Genomic DNA, 16,398 nt, shown 5'->3' on the forward strand with positions numbered 1-16,398 from the left:
CCCTCTTCCACTGCCTAATTTCTAACATTTCTACCCAGGCCCCTATCTTACTTTCAAACCTATTTTACCCCTCTAATATATTTCCCCCTGGTTTAATTCATCAACCATTATTGTTTCCACTGTTGCCTCCTTTTTGTCTTCCTCCATCTTCATTCCTTCTGTTGATTCCTTTTCCTGGGCGTCTTGGTCTTTACTCATCATCCCTCATATAATATTTTCCATTTTTTCCATAATCTTCTTAAATCCTTTCTCCGTAATGTCTTTTGTATTTTGAAAAAGTAAATCCATCTCCTGTACAATTCATCTCTCTTTTATTAGGTACCTTGTTTCATTTTAAGAAATTCAATTTTTATCCAACAGTCCAAGAGCTATTTATTCAATCTTTAAATTACCCTTCAAGGAGTGCACTAGTCCCAATTCTTTATGTCCCATTAACAATCAATTCCATTTAAGTAGTCCCAGAGGTTATACTTGAGTCTCCAATAATCCAGTAGTCGTAGGGTGACTAAGAGTAAGCCAATAAAAATTTTCATACACCTTCATATAGATATTTCCAGGCTTGTAGTTTTCTCTTTTGTCAGCAGATGGCACTTTCAGTTTAGATTTCAATATAAACACGTTTCCAGCATTTTTTTAGTTATAAAAAAAGTATAAAAGCAGAATAGGTTTTGGAAATAAATGATTCCAGTATTTTAAAATGCCTTCCCAGTAACACACCTTCCCAGCTTAAGGTTAAATTTCAAAATTTCAAAGTTTCCACTTTGAATTTCCACTCCTGCACCCTTCACTTTTGATCTGGTGATCTGGTAGTTTCTCCAAATGCCTTTAACAGATGATTCTGAGCAGATAATTCTGAACGTAAAAGAATTTACGTAAATTTAATGTAAAAGAAAAACTCTCTCCCCCAGTTCTACTCACTGTTCACCTACTTTGTTTCAGCACCAGTCTTAGATGGTCATTGGCTGTCCCAGCTTTGTGGTGGCCATCTTTAGGCTGCCTCTTCTTCTTGCCATGGCTGAGAGAGAGATGGAACCCCGGGGCCAACAAGAGAGCTGTGACTCTCCTTGACCTCTCAGGGTGCCCCTCTTTGCTTCATTGCACCTACAGGATGGCTTGGGCTCCTCTTGGAGCCCACAAACAGGGAGAAGTCAGTGGAGGGGAAGTGGAGACCTGTTTCCTGCATCTGTATCACTGCGACATCAACCGGAAGCTCCGAAGATTATTAACTTTAGAACGTCATGACCTCCAACTAGCTTGGCAGGCTTTCTTATGGTATGGGAAGAATAAGATACATAGTTATTTTCCAAGACACTACATTAGGAATGCATTGTTATTAGTTTGGTTTAAAATAGAAGAACAACACTATTTGAAAATACCAGTCTGGCTTTCCTAATGTTATTAACATGGAAAAAATTGTAAGATATTTTGAATGAAAAAGGGGAATTAAAAACCAACCAGGAACTTAGTAGTCAAGGGATGGACATTGCATGGTGGCCACACATGCAGTTACAATCTCACTATGACAGAACTAGACCAGATATTAACTGGAACAGATGAAAAATTGATAAAGAAATTATATTATTATTTATTAAGTATTAAATTTGAAAGTGAGCAGGTAAAGGAGACAATGATTGCTTGGGCTAAAAACTTTGATTATGGAATAGAAACAGATAAATGGCAGAAACTATGGGATAGAAATATTAAATTGACTATGTCAACTGCATATAAAGAAAATTTATATAAAATGTTTTATAGATGGCATTTTGCACTGGCAAGGCTGGCAAAAATGTATAAAGATAGATCCGCTAAATTCTGGAAGTGTAATCAATCATCTGGTTCATATTACCATACGTAGTGGACATGCTCAACCCAAAAGCTAAAAAATATTGGACAACAATACATACTTGATTGGAAAAAATGATAAAGCAGCATATAGACTTGAAACCAGAGACATTTTTGTTGGGCATCTTATCAGAAAAATACAATAAAAGGATTATATATCTGGTTTTACATATACTAACTGCAGCCAGAATTGTATTTGTGCAACAATGGAAAAAGGATGAGATCCCGTCAGATGAGAATGTAATTAGGAAAATATTAGAATGCACAGAAATGGATAGATTACTATTAAAGATAAAGAAGAAACTGAATATTTTTTGATATGGGATGTATTTTATCAATGGCTAGACAATAGAAACAGACAATAGAAAAGAGCATACATAAAAAGAGGAAATGTTAAAGTGGAGAGTTGTTAAAGAATATATTATTGTGATGAATACTATAACAAATATGTGGATTATGACTGTTTAAAAACAACTGTACCCAGATCACACACTGTTTGATGGAAATTGAATTTTTATATGTTATATAAATAAAATAAATAAAACATGGGCGGGGGGAAGCCTGCTTTAGAAATCAGTATCATGCCAGCATGGGGAACATGTGTTTGTTTTTACACAGCCTAAATGAATGCTGTATCTGAAGGAAATTGCTATTTCTTCCTGTTTGGACAATGAAATATTTTCACTTTCATAGTACTAGTGAGACATAAGAGATCATTTCACATTTAGAAAAAAGGAGTTTTCATGTTCACATTAGCTTTCTTAGGAAATAAGCCGATATGTACTTTCAATATATTTGCTATCTCATCTTTGCAGAAATAATAGTGAGATTTAAAATGGCAAACTTTAGAAAATATATTATTTAAAAGGGGGCATTCACTTTAGCCACATATTAATAATCCAAATCCAGATAGCTAGATATAATTTCATATTAGAGATAAATAAGTATTCCACAAGCTTTTAAAGTGTTCACTCCATGTCAGCAATTTAGCCATGGAAACATAGTTTTAATTTATAGAATGACAAATGAAACTGCTGTACCTTTCATGTAGGTAGTTTACTCCAAGTAATAATTGTATAAACCATTTCACTATTTGACTTTCAGGAAATACTTTGCCACTTCTTTTGTACTCTTGAATTTTAAAGTCAAGGTCTTGACCCTGAAACACAGGAACAAATGTACATTCTGATGAAAGCATTATATCTTAATTCATTAAAATTAGTGGAAAGGAATTTATTGAGCATAATCAGAGTTCCTTTTATTATTTTTACTAATAAATATTAATTTACATATATATATATATATATATATATATATATATATATATATATATATATATATATATATATATATATATATATATATATATATATATATCAGTTTTAATTCCATGAATGATCTGTGCAATTCAGAAGCCTAGCATTAGGAGCTAGAAAACTTCTAAAGCTAATGCACTATATAGTCATGATGTGCAAAGAACTGTGAATTCAATTCCCAGCTAAAGGCTTGAACTCCATGTTCTGGATTTCATCTGGCTACCCAAAACTGATGAATGCCAATGATGAAAGCAGTCACATGTGCATTCTTCTAAATATAAGAAGGGCTTTGGAAAAACAGATTAAAGTAATGGATTATTTTGTCACAGAACAGATATCCATTCTTTTTTCATTATTATTCGAATGATGTAACTATATGTAGAACTGCTGCTTCTAATTTGAGCAAGTATATTCTGAGGTAATCATAATATCCATAGACCTGCCAACTTGTTGCAGCCTCAGCATTAACTAGAAGCAGAATTTTTATATTTTCTGACCTACTGATTCTGGGGATTGGAGGAGAGAAATATATAATGACTAAAGCTCAGAAGCAAACTACAGTTTTCACTCGCAAAGCAGCTATTATGCTGATTCCTGTGGTTCCTCACTTACTCTCTCAGCAAACACAGCACTTTCTTTAACTAATTGAAGAGGAAGGCAGCTCAGTCATTACAACAATTGCATTACAGTTAATTGACATTGACCTCATGCATTCAGGCTATCAACACATGAAATTCAATTCCAAGTTCCTAAGTGTTCAGAGAAATACCTATTTACTTTATTACATAAACTTTCTATAACTCTAGTTGGTTACTTACATTCTTGAAAAACATAAAATACAAAACTAAGGGAACAAGAAGCTCCCATATAGATATGCTTAGTTTTATAGTGCACAATGCTGACCAGCTCATTTTCTAAAGTTGCACTGGATTGTTTCATGAGATTCTCTTAGGAAATGAATCTCCACAGTAAGCATTTGAGCAAATTAATAAGAATCCTGAAACAATATTGGGGTTGAGGGAGGGAGTCTTTAAAACCTTTTAAAGACATTTAAGACATTCAGCAGGCCTTAAGAAAAATAGTACAGACAGCTTACCTCACAATATTCAGTAATGATGCAAAAACTCTCTCCTTCAACAAAACTTGTATAGAATTTAACAATGGCTGGATGGTCTAGCTTGGACAACAATTGTGCTTCCAAATTCGCTTCAACTGTTTCATTGGGCTTAAGATTCCCCACACAGATTTCTTTCAAAACTTTCCTGTTGATAAAATCAATAAATTGTAAGATAGTGAAAGGATTAGAGCATGCAAAGAGTATAACTATTTTTGTATAACCCAGCTATTGTTATTCTCGCTGAGCTGAGCTCCTTTGTAACTTAAAATGTACCACCTGCAGAGATAAAAAGCTCCAGGCTGAATGCCAAGTTTAGCCTTGCAGTAATTTTGCTGTAACTTTAAAACCTGTATTCTGTCTGTTGTAACCACTTGTTGTAGATAACAAGCCCTAACAAGCTCTGGGCTAAATGCCAGAAAATGTATATCTTTTCCCTCAATATTAAATACAGAATATAAATTTCATCCTTTTAACATATTTCAATATTTTTGATGTTTTCTTCCTATTCAGTGCTATTCTGGACTTTATTTGTCACCATGGCCAATAAAGATGGTCATCCTAATCCTACTGAAGTATTTCTAACATCCTGTGCCTTTAATTTAAAATTTCCCATTTAGGACTATGTTATTGCAGCTTTTTTTTTTTTGCTTTTTTAAAAAACTTCATATGAAATATTACAGTCACAATCTTTTAACTTCTATTTGAATCTTTTTTTAATTAGAAATTTTTAATTTAATAAAATATTCAAAATAAATATGAACAAATATAGTAAATACAAAATAAACCAAAAAGGCTTTGGGAAAAAACCCATACAATTGTGCCTGCAACCCATGTTTTTATTGAAAAATTGTCATTTTAAACTCTTCAACGTCCATTTGAATCTCATCAGGTTCATTTTTATGCCTCTATTCTCACTGGAAGCAGAGAAGGCTCTCTCTCCATCTTTACTGACATATTTAATAGTGAAATAATTATAAAGACAGTATAAGAACATGTACTGTAGGGATGGACAGATAGTTCTTTTATAGCTCATGCCACTTCTGCATGTGTCTGACTCATAAATTTGTTCCTCTTGGTTTTCACATAAATCAATAGAACCTTTAAAATTTGAATATTTTAAAAACACTTTCTTTCAACATATTTCTAAGCATATAAAAATATAGTTTTAGTTGTTGCTATTTGAGTAAATTAGACAACTGCAAAATCCAAACATAGCTTAGTCTAAAAGGCATGTGTTGATGTAGTTATATATTCATGATAGACAAAAACAGTCTTAATTGTTCATATTGAATTTGATCTGTCCATGTTTGACAGGCATAAAGGTTAAGTGGCTTAAAGATGCTAGAGTTCTCTGCTCTGGTGGCTTGAGTTCAAAGCACTGCATGATGGAGTCAGCTTCTGTCACTTGTCTCAGCATCAGAGTTGGTATTCAGCTGGTTCACACAGGTTTGGATGAACTGGTAGGGGAAAATTTGACCTACGTCGCTGAACCGGTAGCAACCTTTGGCTAGACCCCCCCGTCGCTGCTCACTTGCACTGCCTGCCCGGTCACCACTCACTTGCCCCGCTCGGCCAACGGTCACTCACCCAGCCCAACGCTTGCTGACCCGCTTGACACTTGCTCGCCCCGCCCACCTGTTGCTCACCCCACCCATCCCAGCCCTATATATGTTGCCTTCGCTTTGCCACGCGGCCCAGCTACTCACCTCGCATCGTCAGTCACTCCTCATGTGACCTGACCTCCCCGGCATTATCGCTTGCATATGCACAGTCTGCTCTGTGGCTTGCCTGCCTATGCTGCCTTTCATGGTGCCTGTGCTCCTCCTGCTTACAGGTAAACACTTACTACCTGTCCATCATCCCCGGGCTCACGTACTCACGAAGCCACCAGCGCTGCAGCCACATGCTTGGTTGCCCCAGAGCCTTCACCCGCTCATCACCTGCCTCGGCCAGGTTGGGTAATGCACTGGAGGGATTTGTTTGGGCAAGTCTGAGCGGAGTGGTGCAGCAGGCAATGGGATGCGCCTGTGCATCTGGCACATAGAAGAGGGCGGTGGTGGCATGTTCGAGAAGAGGAATGGAGCCGACTGGCAAAGGGAGAGCGGGTGGCATGCAAGATTAGGCCAGGCCTTTGACAGATTAGGCCAGGCCTGGGCAGAAAATAGATAGAAGGAATAGCTGTAAGTTAAAAAAAATTCCTACCAGGTTCTGTGGCTTGGCCGGGAGAGTCATGTGACTGAGTGGGCATGGACATGAGTATCATCAAGTTGGATGATACTCATGTCATACTCACGCCCACAGAACTGGTAGGGAAAAAAAATAAATACTACTGCTCGGCATCCACCAACCTAGTAGTTCGAATGCATGCTACATGCAAGTAGCACCACTTCGGTGGGACAATAACAGCGCTTTGTGCAGAAATATGAATCCAACCAGTGCCAGACTGACCCAAATGCGATGCCCAAATGCAAGGCAATTCAGTGGAGAGAAAAAACATATGATGTTGCTGCTGCTGCATAATGCCATTAGGCATTCTGAATGCAAAATTAGTTTGCTCTCCTGTGTTGCACCTCTGGATATCAGGTGAGCATGAACTGAATGGACTAGCTATCTTAGGTAGCCAAACAACTATTATAAGCACTGTAGTCTCCTTGCTTAATATAACATCGCCATTCGCCATAAATAAATGTCCAGGTTTGAATTTCAAATGTCTATTTCACATTTCAAATATTATAATCATTTTCACAATGTTACACATAGCTAAGATCTATATTTCAAGTATGAAACATTTGGTTTCTTTTTTGAAATATTACAAAATGATTAAACAGCTTTTCTGAGTGAAAAATATTTGAATTTAAAATAACAATTATGGCTGTGGTGATGATTATGGTTGACATTAATATTGCTTTTGCACATTCTAATAACTAACTCAATTTAACAGAATTACAGGATAAAAAGGACCTTAACAGACTATTCGATGGTAACAGAAAGAGAAGTTCCACCCTTCTATATATCACCTCATCATTTTTCCTGCTGGCAGATTTTAGAATTAAGATAAAAAAAGCATTTCCTAACAATTATTTTTGCTCCTATCCTTGCCCTGACTAAATATTATATTCCAAAGGCAACAGAATATCTCCAACTAGCCTAAATTTCTTTTTTTAAAGAAAGTTTTTATTGGTTTTATTACAACGACACAACACAACACAAACATGCATAACATAAACACATAGTCTGTGTTTTCTTTTTATGTGACAGTTTCGTTCCTTCAGCTTTCTGCTTTATACATTCCCTTTTTCCCTTCTTTTTTACTATCTTTGATTTTATCATCCCTTTACATCTAGTTTCATTTATTTACAATATTTTACATATTTGTTATCTTCTCTTCCCCATCCTTCTTTTTCTATTCAGTTTTCCTGTTCTCCAACCACTCGTACCATCTGGTCCATATTTGATAATATTCTGTCTCTTCCTTTTCCTTTTTTTCTTTTGTTAATTTATCCATTTCTGCACAGTCCAGAATTTTCTTGATTGTTTGTTCTTCTGTTGGTATCTTTTCATTTTTTCAGAGCTGTGCGTAGGCAATCCTTGCCGCCGTAATTATGTGTAATATCAAATATCAGATTTCAAATGCAAATTGATAAATGCAAGAAGCATAGTCAACAAATTACCTGAATTTATCCTCTTATTAAACAGTGGCACATTTGATATCATTTTTGTTTGTGAAACATGGCTGAATTCATCCCTTCCCGACTCCATTATCTCAAACAAAGAATATCAAGTCTATCGATCAGATCGGGAAAACCGAAGAGGTGGTGGAGTGGCTATCTTTTACAAAAAGTCACTGAATCTAAAAAATATCCAAGTAGCACATAATCTCTCTCTTCCTGAAACCATAGCATGCGACCTATCCCTTGACACTACTCTTCGATTCTTACTATGCTACAGAGCCCCCGACTATGACATTACCCACGCAAATATGCTCACCTCAATGCTAACATGGGCTACCTCTTGCCCATACCCTCTCATCTTCCTGGGTGACCTAAATCTACCTCTCATTAACTGGACAACTAATGAATGTCCAACCGACCCAATCCATACTACACTATACAACGCTGTTACAAACCTAGGTCTTGAACAACTTGTAACTAACAATACAAGACTCAACAACTGCCTTGACCTCATCTTCTGCAACAATCCAAACTCAATTTACGGACTACAAATTAAAGAACCTTTTTCAAACAGTGACCACTGCATGATTGATTTTCGTCTCAATATCGTCCATACTTAAATCGTCATAACAACAGAACTCCCAACTACAACTTCAAAAAAGCCAATTACGACCTTATAAACAACGATCTTTCATTTCTGAACTGGCAAAATCTGTTTGCAACCTGCATAACTGCTGATGACCTCTATAGAGTCTTCCTACTTGAAATCAATAGAGTCATTAAATTATATGTACCACGAATGACTACCATGTCCAAGAAAAACAAACTACCCATATCAATAAAAAAGCTGCAGTCCCCCCCCAAAAAAATCCCTCTGGAAAAGAAACAAAAAAGGCTATGTTACAAATTTCAAAAACCGCTACAGAAACATATGCAACCAAATAAAAACTGAATGCACAAATTACCACACCAAGCAAGAAGAGAACCTTCTACGCACAAATTCCAATCGAGCCTTTTATAATTTTGTCAACAATAAACTTAAAGACTCAAGATCCATCCCACCACTAAAAGATTCTAACAACAAAGAATGCAATGACGAAACAGTCAAAGCAAACCTCTTCAACATTTTCTTTGGCTCAGTTTTTGTTAACTCCGATAACACATATCCAACATTCCATAAACGAACCAGCAATGACTATGATGATTTAACTCATATAGATTTCACAGAAGACAACGTTGGTAAAGCTCTACACAACTTAAAACCATCGCTTTCTATTGGACCTGATGGACTTTGTGCATATTTCTTAAAAAAACTTTCCATTAATATAGCCGAACCCCTAAGTATTATCTTTGATAAAGCTTTCACTACCAGTTCTCTTCCCAAACTTTGGTCACTAGCCACAGTCATCCCCATCTTCAAAAAAGGAGACCCCAGCTTAGTCGAAAACTACAGACCGATCTCCCTTTGCTCGTCACCTGCAAAGTCATGGAATCTATCATCAACCAATCCATTACCTCACACTTAGAAACTAACAACCTACTCTCCAACAAACAATTTGGTTTCAGGAAAAAGTTATCATGTAACTTACAACTTCTCCACTGCAAAAACATATGGACTTCAAATCTAGATCAAGGCAAATCAATAGATGCAATCTACATAGACTTCTGCAAAGCTTTTGACTCAGTAGTACACGATAAACTTCTCCTTAAACTAACATCCTATGGCATCTCAGGACCCCTCCACAAATGGATATCTGCTTTTCTGTCTAACAGACAACAAGTGGTCAAAATTGGCAATGCTTTATCAAATCCTGTTCCTGTCAAGAGTGGCGTTCCTCAAGGCAGCGCCCTTGGACCAACACTCTTTATTCTATACATTAATGATCTTTGTGACCATATCTCAAGTAATTGTGTTCTCTTTGCTGTGATGTCAAACTATTTAACACCACAGACAACACTTCTATCATTCAAAACGACCTTGACCATCTAACCGCTTGGTCTAAAATTGGCAGCTCCAAATTTCAACCAGCAAATGCTCAGTCTTACATATAGGAAAAAGAACCCAAAACTAAGTACATACTAGATGGACATTACCTTACAGACGACCCCATCCCGTTAAAGACCTTGGAGTTTTCATGTCAAATGATCTAAGTGCCAAAGCCCACTGCAACTACATAGCAAAAAGCTCTAAGAGTTGTAAACCTAATTTTGTAGCTTCTTTTCCAAAACACCACACTACTAACCAGAGCATATAAAACATTTGCTAGACCAATTCTAGAATACAGCTCACCTGTTTGGAACCCTCACCACATCTCTGACATCAATACAATTGAACGTGTCCAGAAATATTTTACAAGAAGAGTTCTCCATTCCTCTGAAAACAACAAAATACCTTATCCCACCAGACTTGAAATCCTAGGCTTAGAAAACTTGGAACTCCGCCTTCGACAAGACCTAAGTTTAACTCACAGAATCATCTATTGTAATGTCCTTCCTGTCAAAGACTACTTCAGCTTTAATTGCAATAATACAAGAGCAACCAATAGATTTAAACTTAATGTTAACCGCTTTAATCTAGATTGCAGAAAATATGACTTCTGCAACAGAATCATCAGTGCTTGGAATACTTTACCTGACTCTGTGGTCTCTTCCCATAATCCTAAAAGCTTTAACCAAAAACTTTCTACTATTGACCTCACCCCATTCCTAAGAGGACCATAAGGGGCGTGCATAAGCGCACAAATGTGCCTACCGTTCCTGTCCTATTGTTTTTCTTTTCTTCTTCCTATATATGTTTACATGGTTATATACTATATAATCTTTTTGTATGATGTTGTGACAAAATAAATAAATAAATAAATAAACAAATACTGAATATCTTTACTATAAGTCCTGGTTAGCATCCCAAGTAAAAATGTCTCTGGTTTCAAGTTCACCTTATGTCCACTTATCTCTTTTTTAATCTCTTTTTTATATTTTATATCTAAGTAGATATTTGTATATATTGCTAATTAATTTTATTTCTGTTCCATGATTTTATCCAATTGTTACAGTTCTTTTCGTATCTCATACCTTTTTTTTATCTCTTACCACTTTAGAATGATTTTGTGTGAATGTCCACCAATCAATCACCCTACCCATATCTTGTTCTAATTCCTATTTCTTTTTCAATTCTCCCTGATCATTTATCAATTCCTTATATCTAATTATCTTATTTTCTCCAGTAAATTTGGAACTCCGTCGCCTTGACAAGACCTAAGTTTAACTCATAGAATCATCTATTGTAATGTCCTTCCTGTTAAAGACTACTTCAGCTTTAATTGCAATAATACAAGAGCAACCAATAGATTTAAACTTAATGTTAACCGCTTTAATCTAGATTGCAGAAAATATGACTTCTGCAACAGAATCATCAGTGCTTGGAATACTTTACCTGACTCTGTGGTCTCTTCCCATAATCCTAAAAGCTTTAACCAAAAACTTTCTACTATTGACCTCACCCCATTCCTAAGAGGACCATAAGGGGCGTGCATAAGCGCACAAATGTGCCTACCGTTCCTGTCCTATTGTTTTTCTTTTCTTCTTCCTATATATGTTTACATGGTTATATACTATATAATCTTTTTGTATGATGTTGTGACAAAATAAATAAATAAATAAATAAACAAATACTGAATATCTTTACTATAAGTCCTGGTTAGCATCCCAAGTAAAAATGTCTCTGGTTTCAAGTTCACCTTATGTCCACTTATCTCTTTTTTAATCTCTTTTTTATATTTTATATCTAAGTAGATATTTGTATATATTGCTAATTAATTTTATTTCTGTTCCATGATTTTATCCAATTGTTACAGTTCTTTTCGTATCTCATACCTTTTTTTTATCTCTTACCACTTTAGAATGATTTTGTGTGAATGTCCACCAATCAATCACCCTACCCATATCTTGTTCTAATTCCTATTTCTTTTTCAATTCTCCCTGATCATTTATCAATTCCTTATATCTAATTATCTTATTTTTCTCCAGTAAATTTGGATAGATCAATACTTCTATTGGCGATAACCACATTGGGATTCTTGTATAATGTTTTTGTTTTATCTTTTTCCAAATCTGTAGCAATGCATTCCTGATCCAGTGTGTTTGAAAATATTTATGAGTTTTATACTTCTCGTCCCACAGGAATGCATGCCACCCTACTTGTAGATCGTGTCCTTCTATTGTTAGCACTCTATCGTTTTTCAGCTCCATCCAGTCTTTTAACCAGTCTAGACTCACCGCTTGATGATAAATTTCCCATTCTGGTAGTGCCACATCCCCTCTATACTTTGTATCTTGGAGTAATTTCATTTTAATCCTGGGCTTTTTCCTTTGCCATATTAATTTGGAAATTAATTTGTTTAATTCTTGAAAAAATATTTTTCCTAATTTCAATGGTATCACTTGGAACAGAAATAATATTCTGGGCAATATGTTTGTCTTCACTGTTGCTATTCTCCCTAAAAATGAGATTTGCAACTTTTCCCAATTTTCTAAATCTTTTTTTATTTAATGCATCAATTTGTTGTAGTTGTCCTCCTTAATTGAGGAACATTTCACAGTAAGCCAGATTTCGAGATATTTTATTTTCTTGGTTGTCTTCATTTTTACTTTATCCTCTAATTCAATTTCCTGTTCCTTTTTTTAAAATTTTGTGATCAACTTAGATTTATCCTTATTAATTTTGAGTCCTGCTACCTCTCCAAATTCTTCTATCCTTTGTATCAATTTAGGATCCGTTTCCATTGGGTCTTCCAAAATAAGTGCTATATCATCAGCAAATGCTTGAGTCTTGTATTCTTCCTTTCTAATTTTTAAGCCCCTTATTTCCTGATCTTCTGTAAATTTTGTTAAAAGAATCTCCAGTGATAAAATAAATAGAAGAGGAGAAAGATGACACCCTTAGCTTGCCCCTTTTGTTATATCGATTTTCCCTGTTAACTCTTCATTTATAACTACCCTAGCTGTTCGTTTAGAATATATTTTCCCCACCATTTTTTCAAATCTTTCAATCCAATTCCATATAGTTTAATTGTGTTGTGATAAACTTCCAATTCAGATTACCAAACGCCTTTTGGGCATCAAGGAAAACCAGCACTGCTTGTTTTTCCGGGTGACTCTCATAATATTCAAGCACATTAATCACTATCCTCATATTAGTTTTAATTTGCCACCCTGTCAGAAACCCATTTTTATCTGAGTGTACGTAGTTGTTCAACAATTCTTTTAGTCTTTCCACTATTATTGTGCGAATGTTTTATAATCTGTATTTAGGAGAGAAATTGGCCTATAATTCTGAATTTGTTGTGTATCAGTGTTCTCCTTGGGAATTAGGGTAATAATTGCTTCAATCTAGGTTACTGGGATTTTTGCTGCTTCTATTGCTTCATTATAGATCTCTAACTACATCTTGTGTTTTTTTATATAGCTCAATTGGTATCCCATCTGGCCGGGTGACTTATTGTTCTTTTGCTTGCTCAAGGCTTTTTCAAATTCACTTATTGTTATTGGCCTATTTAGCATTTCTTTTTGTTCTTCAGAAATTTTATTCATTTTGCTCACTTCTATATATTTATTGATTTTCTCCTCTTCTATACCTTCCCATTTATATAGCTTTCCAAAGAAGTTCTGTATTATTTATTTTTTTCTTCTTGTCCAGATTGTATTGTACCATTTTCATTTTGTAATTGTTGTATTATTTTCCTTCCTTTTTCTTTTCTTAGTTTATAAGATAACCATCGTCCTATTTTATTCACATTTTCGAAATGGTTTTGTTTTGCTATCCTAATTTTCTGTGCTATTTCTTTTTGTGTTATCAAATTAATCTTTTGTTTGATAATGTTTCATTTCTTTTATCTTTTTATTTTGTGGGTCTTTTTGTACTTTGTATATTTTTTAATTCTTCCCACAAATTTTCTAATTGCTCTCTTTTCTTTATTTTTCTTGGCATTATATGCAATAGTCAATCCCCTTATACAGGCTTTTGTGGTATCCCACAGGTTCTGTATCGAGGTATCTTCCTTTTTGCTTATTTGAAAAAATATTTTCAGCTCCTTCTCTACCATCTGTATATATTTTTATCTTTGCACAAATTTTGATTCATTGCCCATCTTTTATTTTGTTTTTGGCCTCTCCATTTTAATATAATCGGATTATGGTCTGCCCAATCATTTACTCCAATTTCAATTTCTTCTATTTCATTTTGGATTTCTGCTGTTGTCCAGGCCATATTGATCCTGGACCATGATTGATGTGGGTATGAATAGAATGTATATTGTTTATGTGTTCTATGTGTCTCGCTCCATATATCTTGCAGGTCAAACTCAGATACTATATCAAAGAAGGTTCTCGGTAATAAACTTTTCTTCTTTTTGTTTTTTTACTACTTTTATATTCTTTCTGAGCATCTGCTATAGAATTGAAATCTCCAATCATACAAATCCTTTCATACTTCATATCCAATATCCTCTTATGTACCTCTTTAAAGAATTGCTGTTGGTTTGTATTAGGGGCATATATTACTATGAGTAACATTTGTTTTTGTTCTATCTCCAGTTCCAGCATCAAAATTCTACCTTCATCATCTGCATATCTTAAGCTTGCTTTTATTTTATCCTTGACATAAATGGCAATACCTCCAGCCTTTTTATCTGCTAAAGTTGTGTATAATATTCTTAATTTCTATTCTCTAATAATCTTCTATATCCTTTTTGTATATGTACCTCTTGGAGGCATATCAGCTTCCAATTTCCTCAATTTATTAAATATTTGTGTCCTCTTCTTTGGAATATTTAATCCATTTACCAAAAAAAGCTTAATTGTTTCTCCCATTCTCTACTTGATCTGCCTTTTTGTGCTTCTAGTCTCTCTTACTACCTTTTCTTTTTCTCTCTCTCTTTCTATCCTTCCTTTTACTTCCTTTTCTTTGTGTCTTTCTCTCTTTCTCCTTCTCCTGAGTTCTCTTTCTCCTGACTTCTAGTCTCTAATTCTTCTCTGCTCTCTTGATCTTCCCCCTGCCCAAAGCGATTTTCATAAAATTCTCTTGCTTTCTCCAATGTGTCAATTCTGTATTTTTTCTCTTGCCATGTCACGAGTAAGCCCTCAGGTATCAGCCATCGAAACATTACTTTATATTTAATTAATTGGGTTGATAGAAATTGATATTGACGTCTTTGGTCTCTTATTCTTGGTGGAACCTGTTTCAATACTATAATTTCTTTACCTTAGTGTTTCCTCTCTTGACCTCTTATACACTTCTCCCTTATTGTTTGTTTTGTAAATTTAATGTATACCTCCCTCGACAACCTAGGCCTTCGTGAGTAAGTTGTATATACTCAATATGTTTCATCAATGTCTCATCTTATTTCCTGTTTCTGTTTACCTAGTATCTCTGCCACAATTTCTGCCATTTTCTCTCCTAACTCCTCTTCTTTCTCTTCAATATTCAAAATTCAATATTTTGAAATCTAAGGAAATAAGAAGCCTTCTCTAATTCCAAAAATACAATCGATTCTGCCAGCTATTTATTTGCATGGTTTTCTGTTCCCACATTTCCCTTTGATTATCCATCTGCTCTATTTTTGTTTCCACATTTTGGATTCTCTGTTCATTTTCCGTCATTGTTTGCTGTATGTTTCTTATCTTATCATTCATATTTTTTATCTCATTTCTCATTTCCCCTTTAATTTCTTTGTGATATATCCTTGTCTCCTCATGATTCTCTGCTATTGCTTCCTGGTTCTTCAACATTATTTTCTGTATCAGTTGTAATATTATCTGCATATTTTGTGAACTCGTTGCCTGTTCTGTTTTTTCTTTCTCTATCATAGTCAATATTGATATTTGGGTTGTGGGAGATTCTGTTGGTGTAATATTTGTGGCTGCTATTTTGCCTGTTTTGTTTATTGTCGCTGAGGTAGACATTTTTATTGCCTGTACAATATTTTTCCACATTAGCATATATCAGTACACCTCTATTCAGGTTTTCTTTAACACTAAGATTTGCTTTTACTATATTTTAACAACTGTATTTTCTTACTTTTGTCCCACACTTATATATTATCTGTTATATTAATCTTATCGCTTTTATGTCTCTATTCACAGAACTTATAGCTATAAAGTATTCTAAATATCTATTTTCCCTCTTATTTAAGTATTTATTTATCTATCTATCTATCTATCTATCTATCTATCTATCTATCTATCTATCTATTTATCTATCTATTTATCTATCTATTTATCATATTTTTATACCGCCCTTCTCCGAGGACTCAAGGCGGTGTACAGCATAGATAAAACATAAATATCAAAAAATTTAAAATACAATATTCATTAAAAATCTAATTCAATGAGCTGAGAATTTAAAATAAATAAGTAAAATTATAAAACCAAATTAAACCCCTTAAACACCCCACTA

At 34.7% G+C, this 16,398-nt stretch overlaps 1 protein-coding gene across 5 annotated transcripts in view; it reads right to left on the reverse strand.

Moving 5' to 3' along the window:
- The window catches only part of NEK11 (NIMA related kinase 11), a 290,895-nt gene that overhangs the window by 134,014 nt on the left and 140,483 nt on the right, over window positions 1-16,398 (reverse strand). For all 5 annotated transcript variants that reach the window (XR_009155188.1, XM_058184182.1, XM_058184183.1 and 2 more), the window contains exons 3-4: window positions 4,255-4,420; window positions 2,883-3,001 (exon numbers count right to left, since the gene is read on the reverse strand). Coding sequence is in view for 4 of the 5 variants with exons in the window: in XM_058184182.1 (XP_058040165.1) it covers window positions 2,883-3,001; window positions 4,255-4,420 (285 nt within the window). In the remaining variant the exon portion in view is untranslated. The remainder of the gene's footprint in view (window positions 1-2,882; window positions 3,002-4,254; window positions 4,421-16,398) is intronic.

This window comes from Ahaetulla prasina, chromosome 4 (genome assembly GCF_028640845.1).
Source record: "Ahaetulla prasina isolate Xishuangbanna chromosome 4, ASM2864084v1, whole genome shotgun sequence".
Lineage (NCBI taxonomy): Eukaryota > Metazoa > Chordata > Lepidosauria > Squamata > Colubridae > Ahaetulla > Ahaetulla prasina.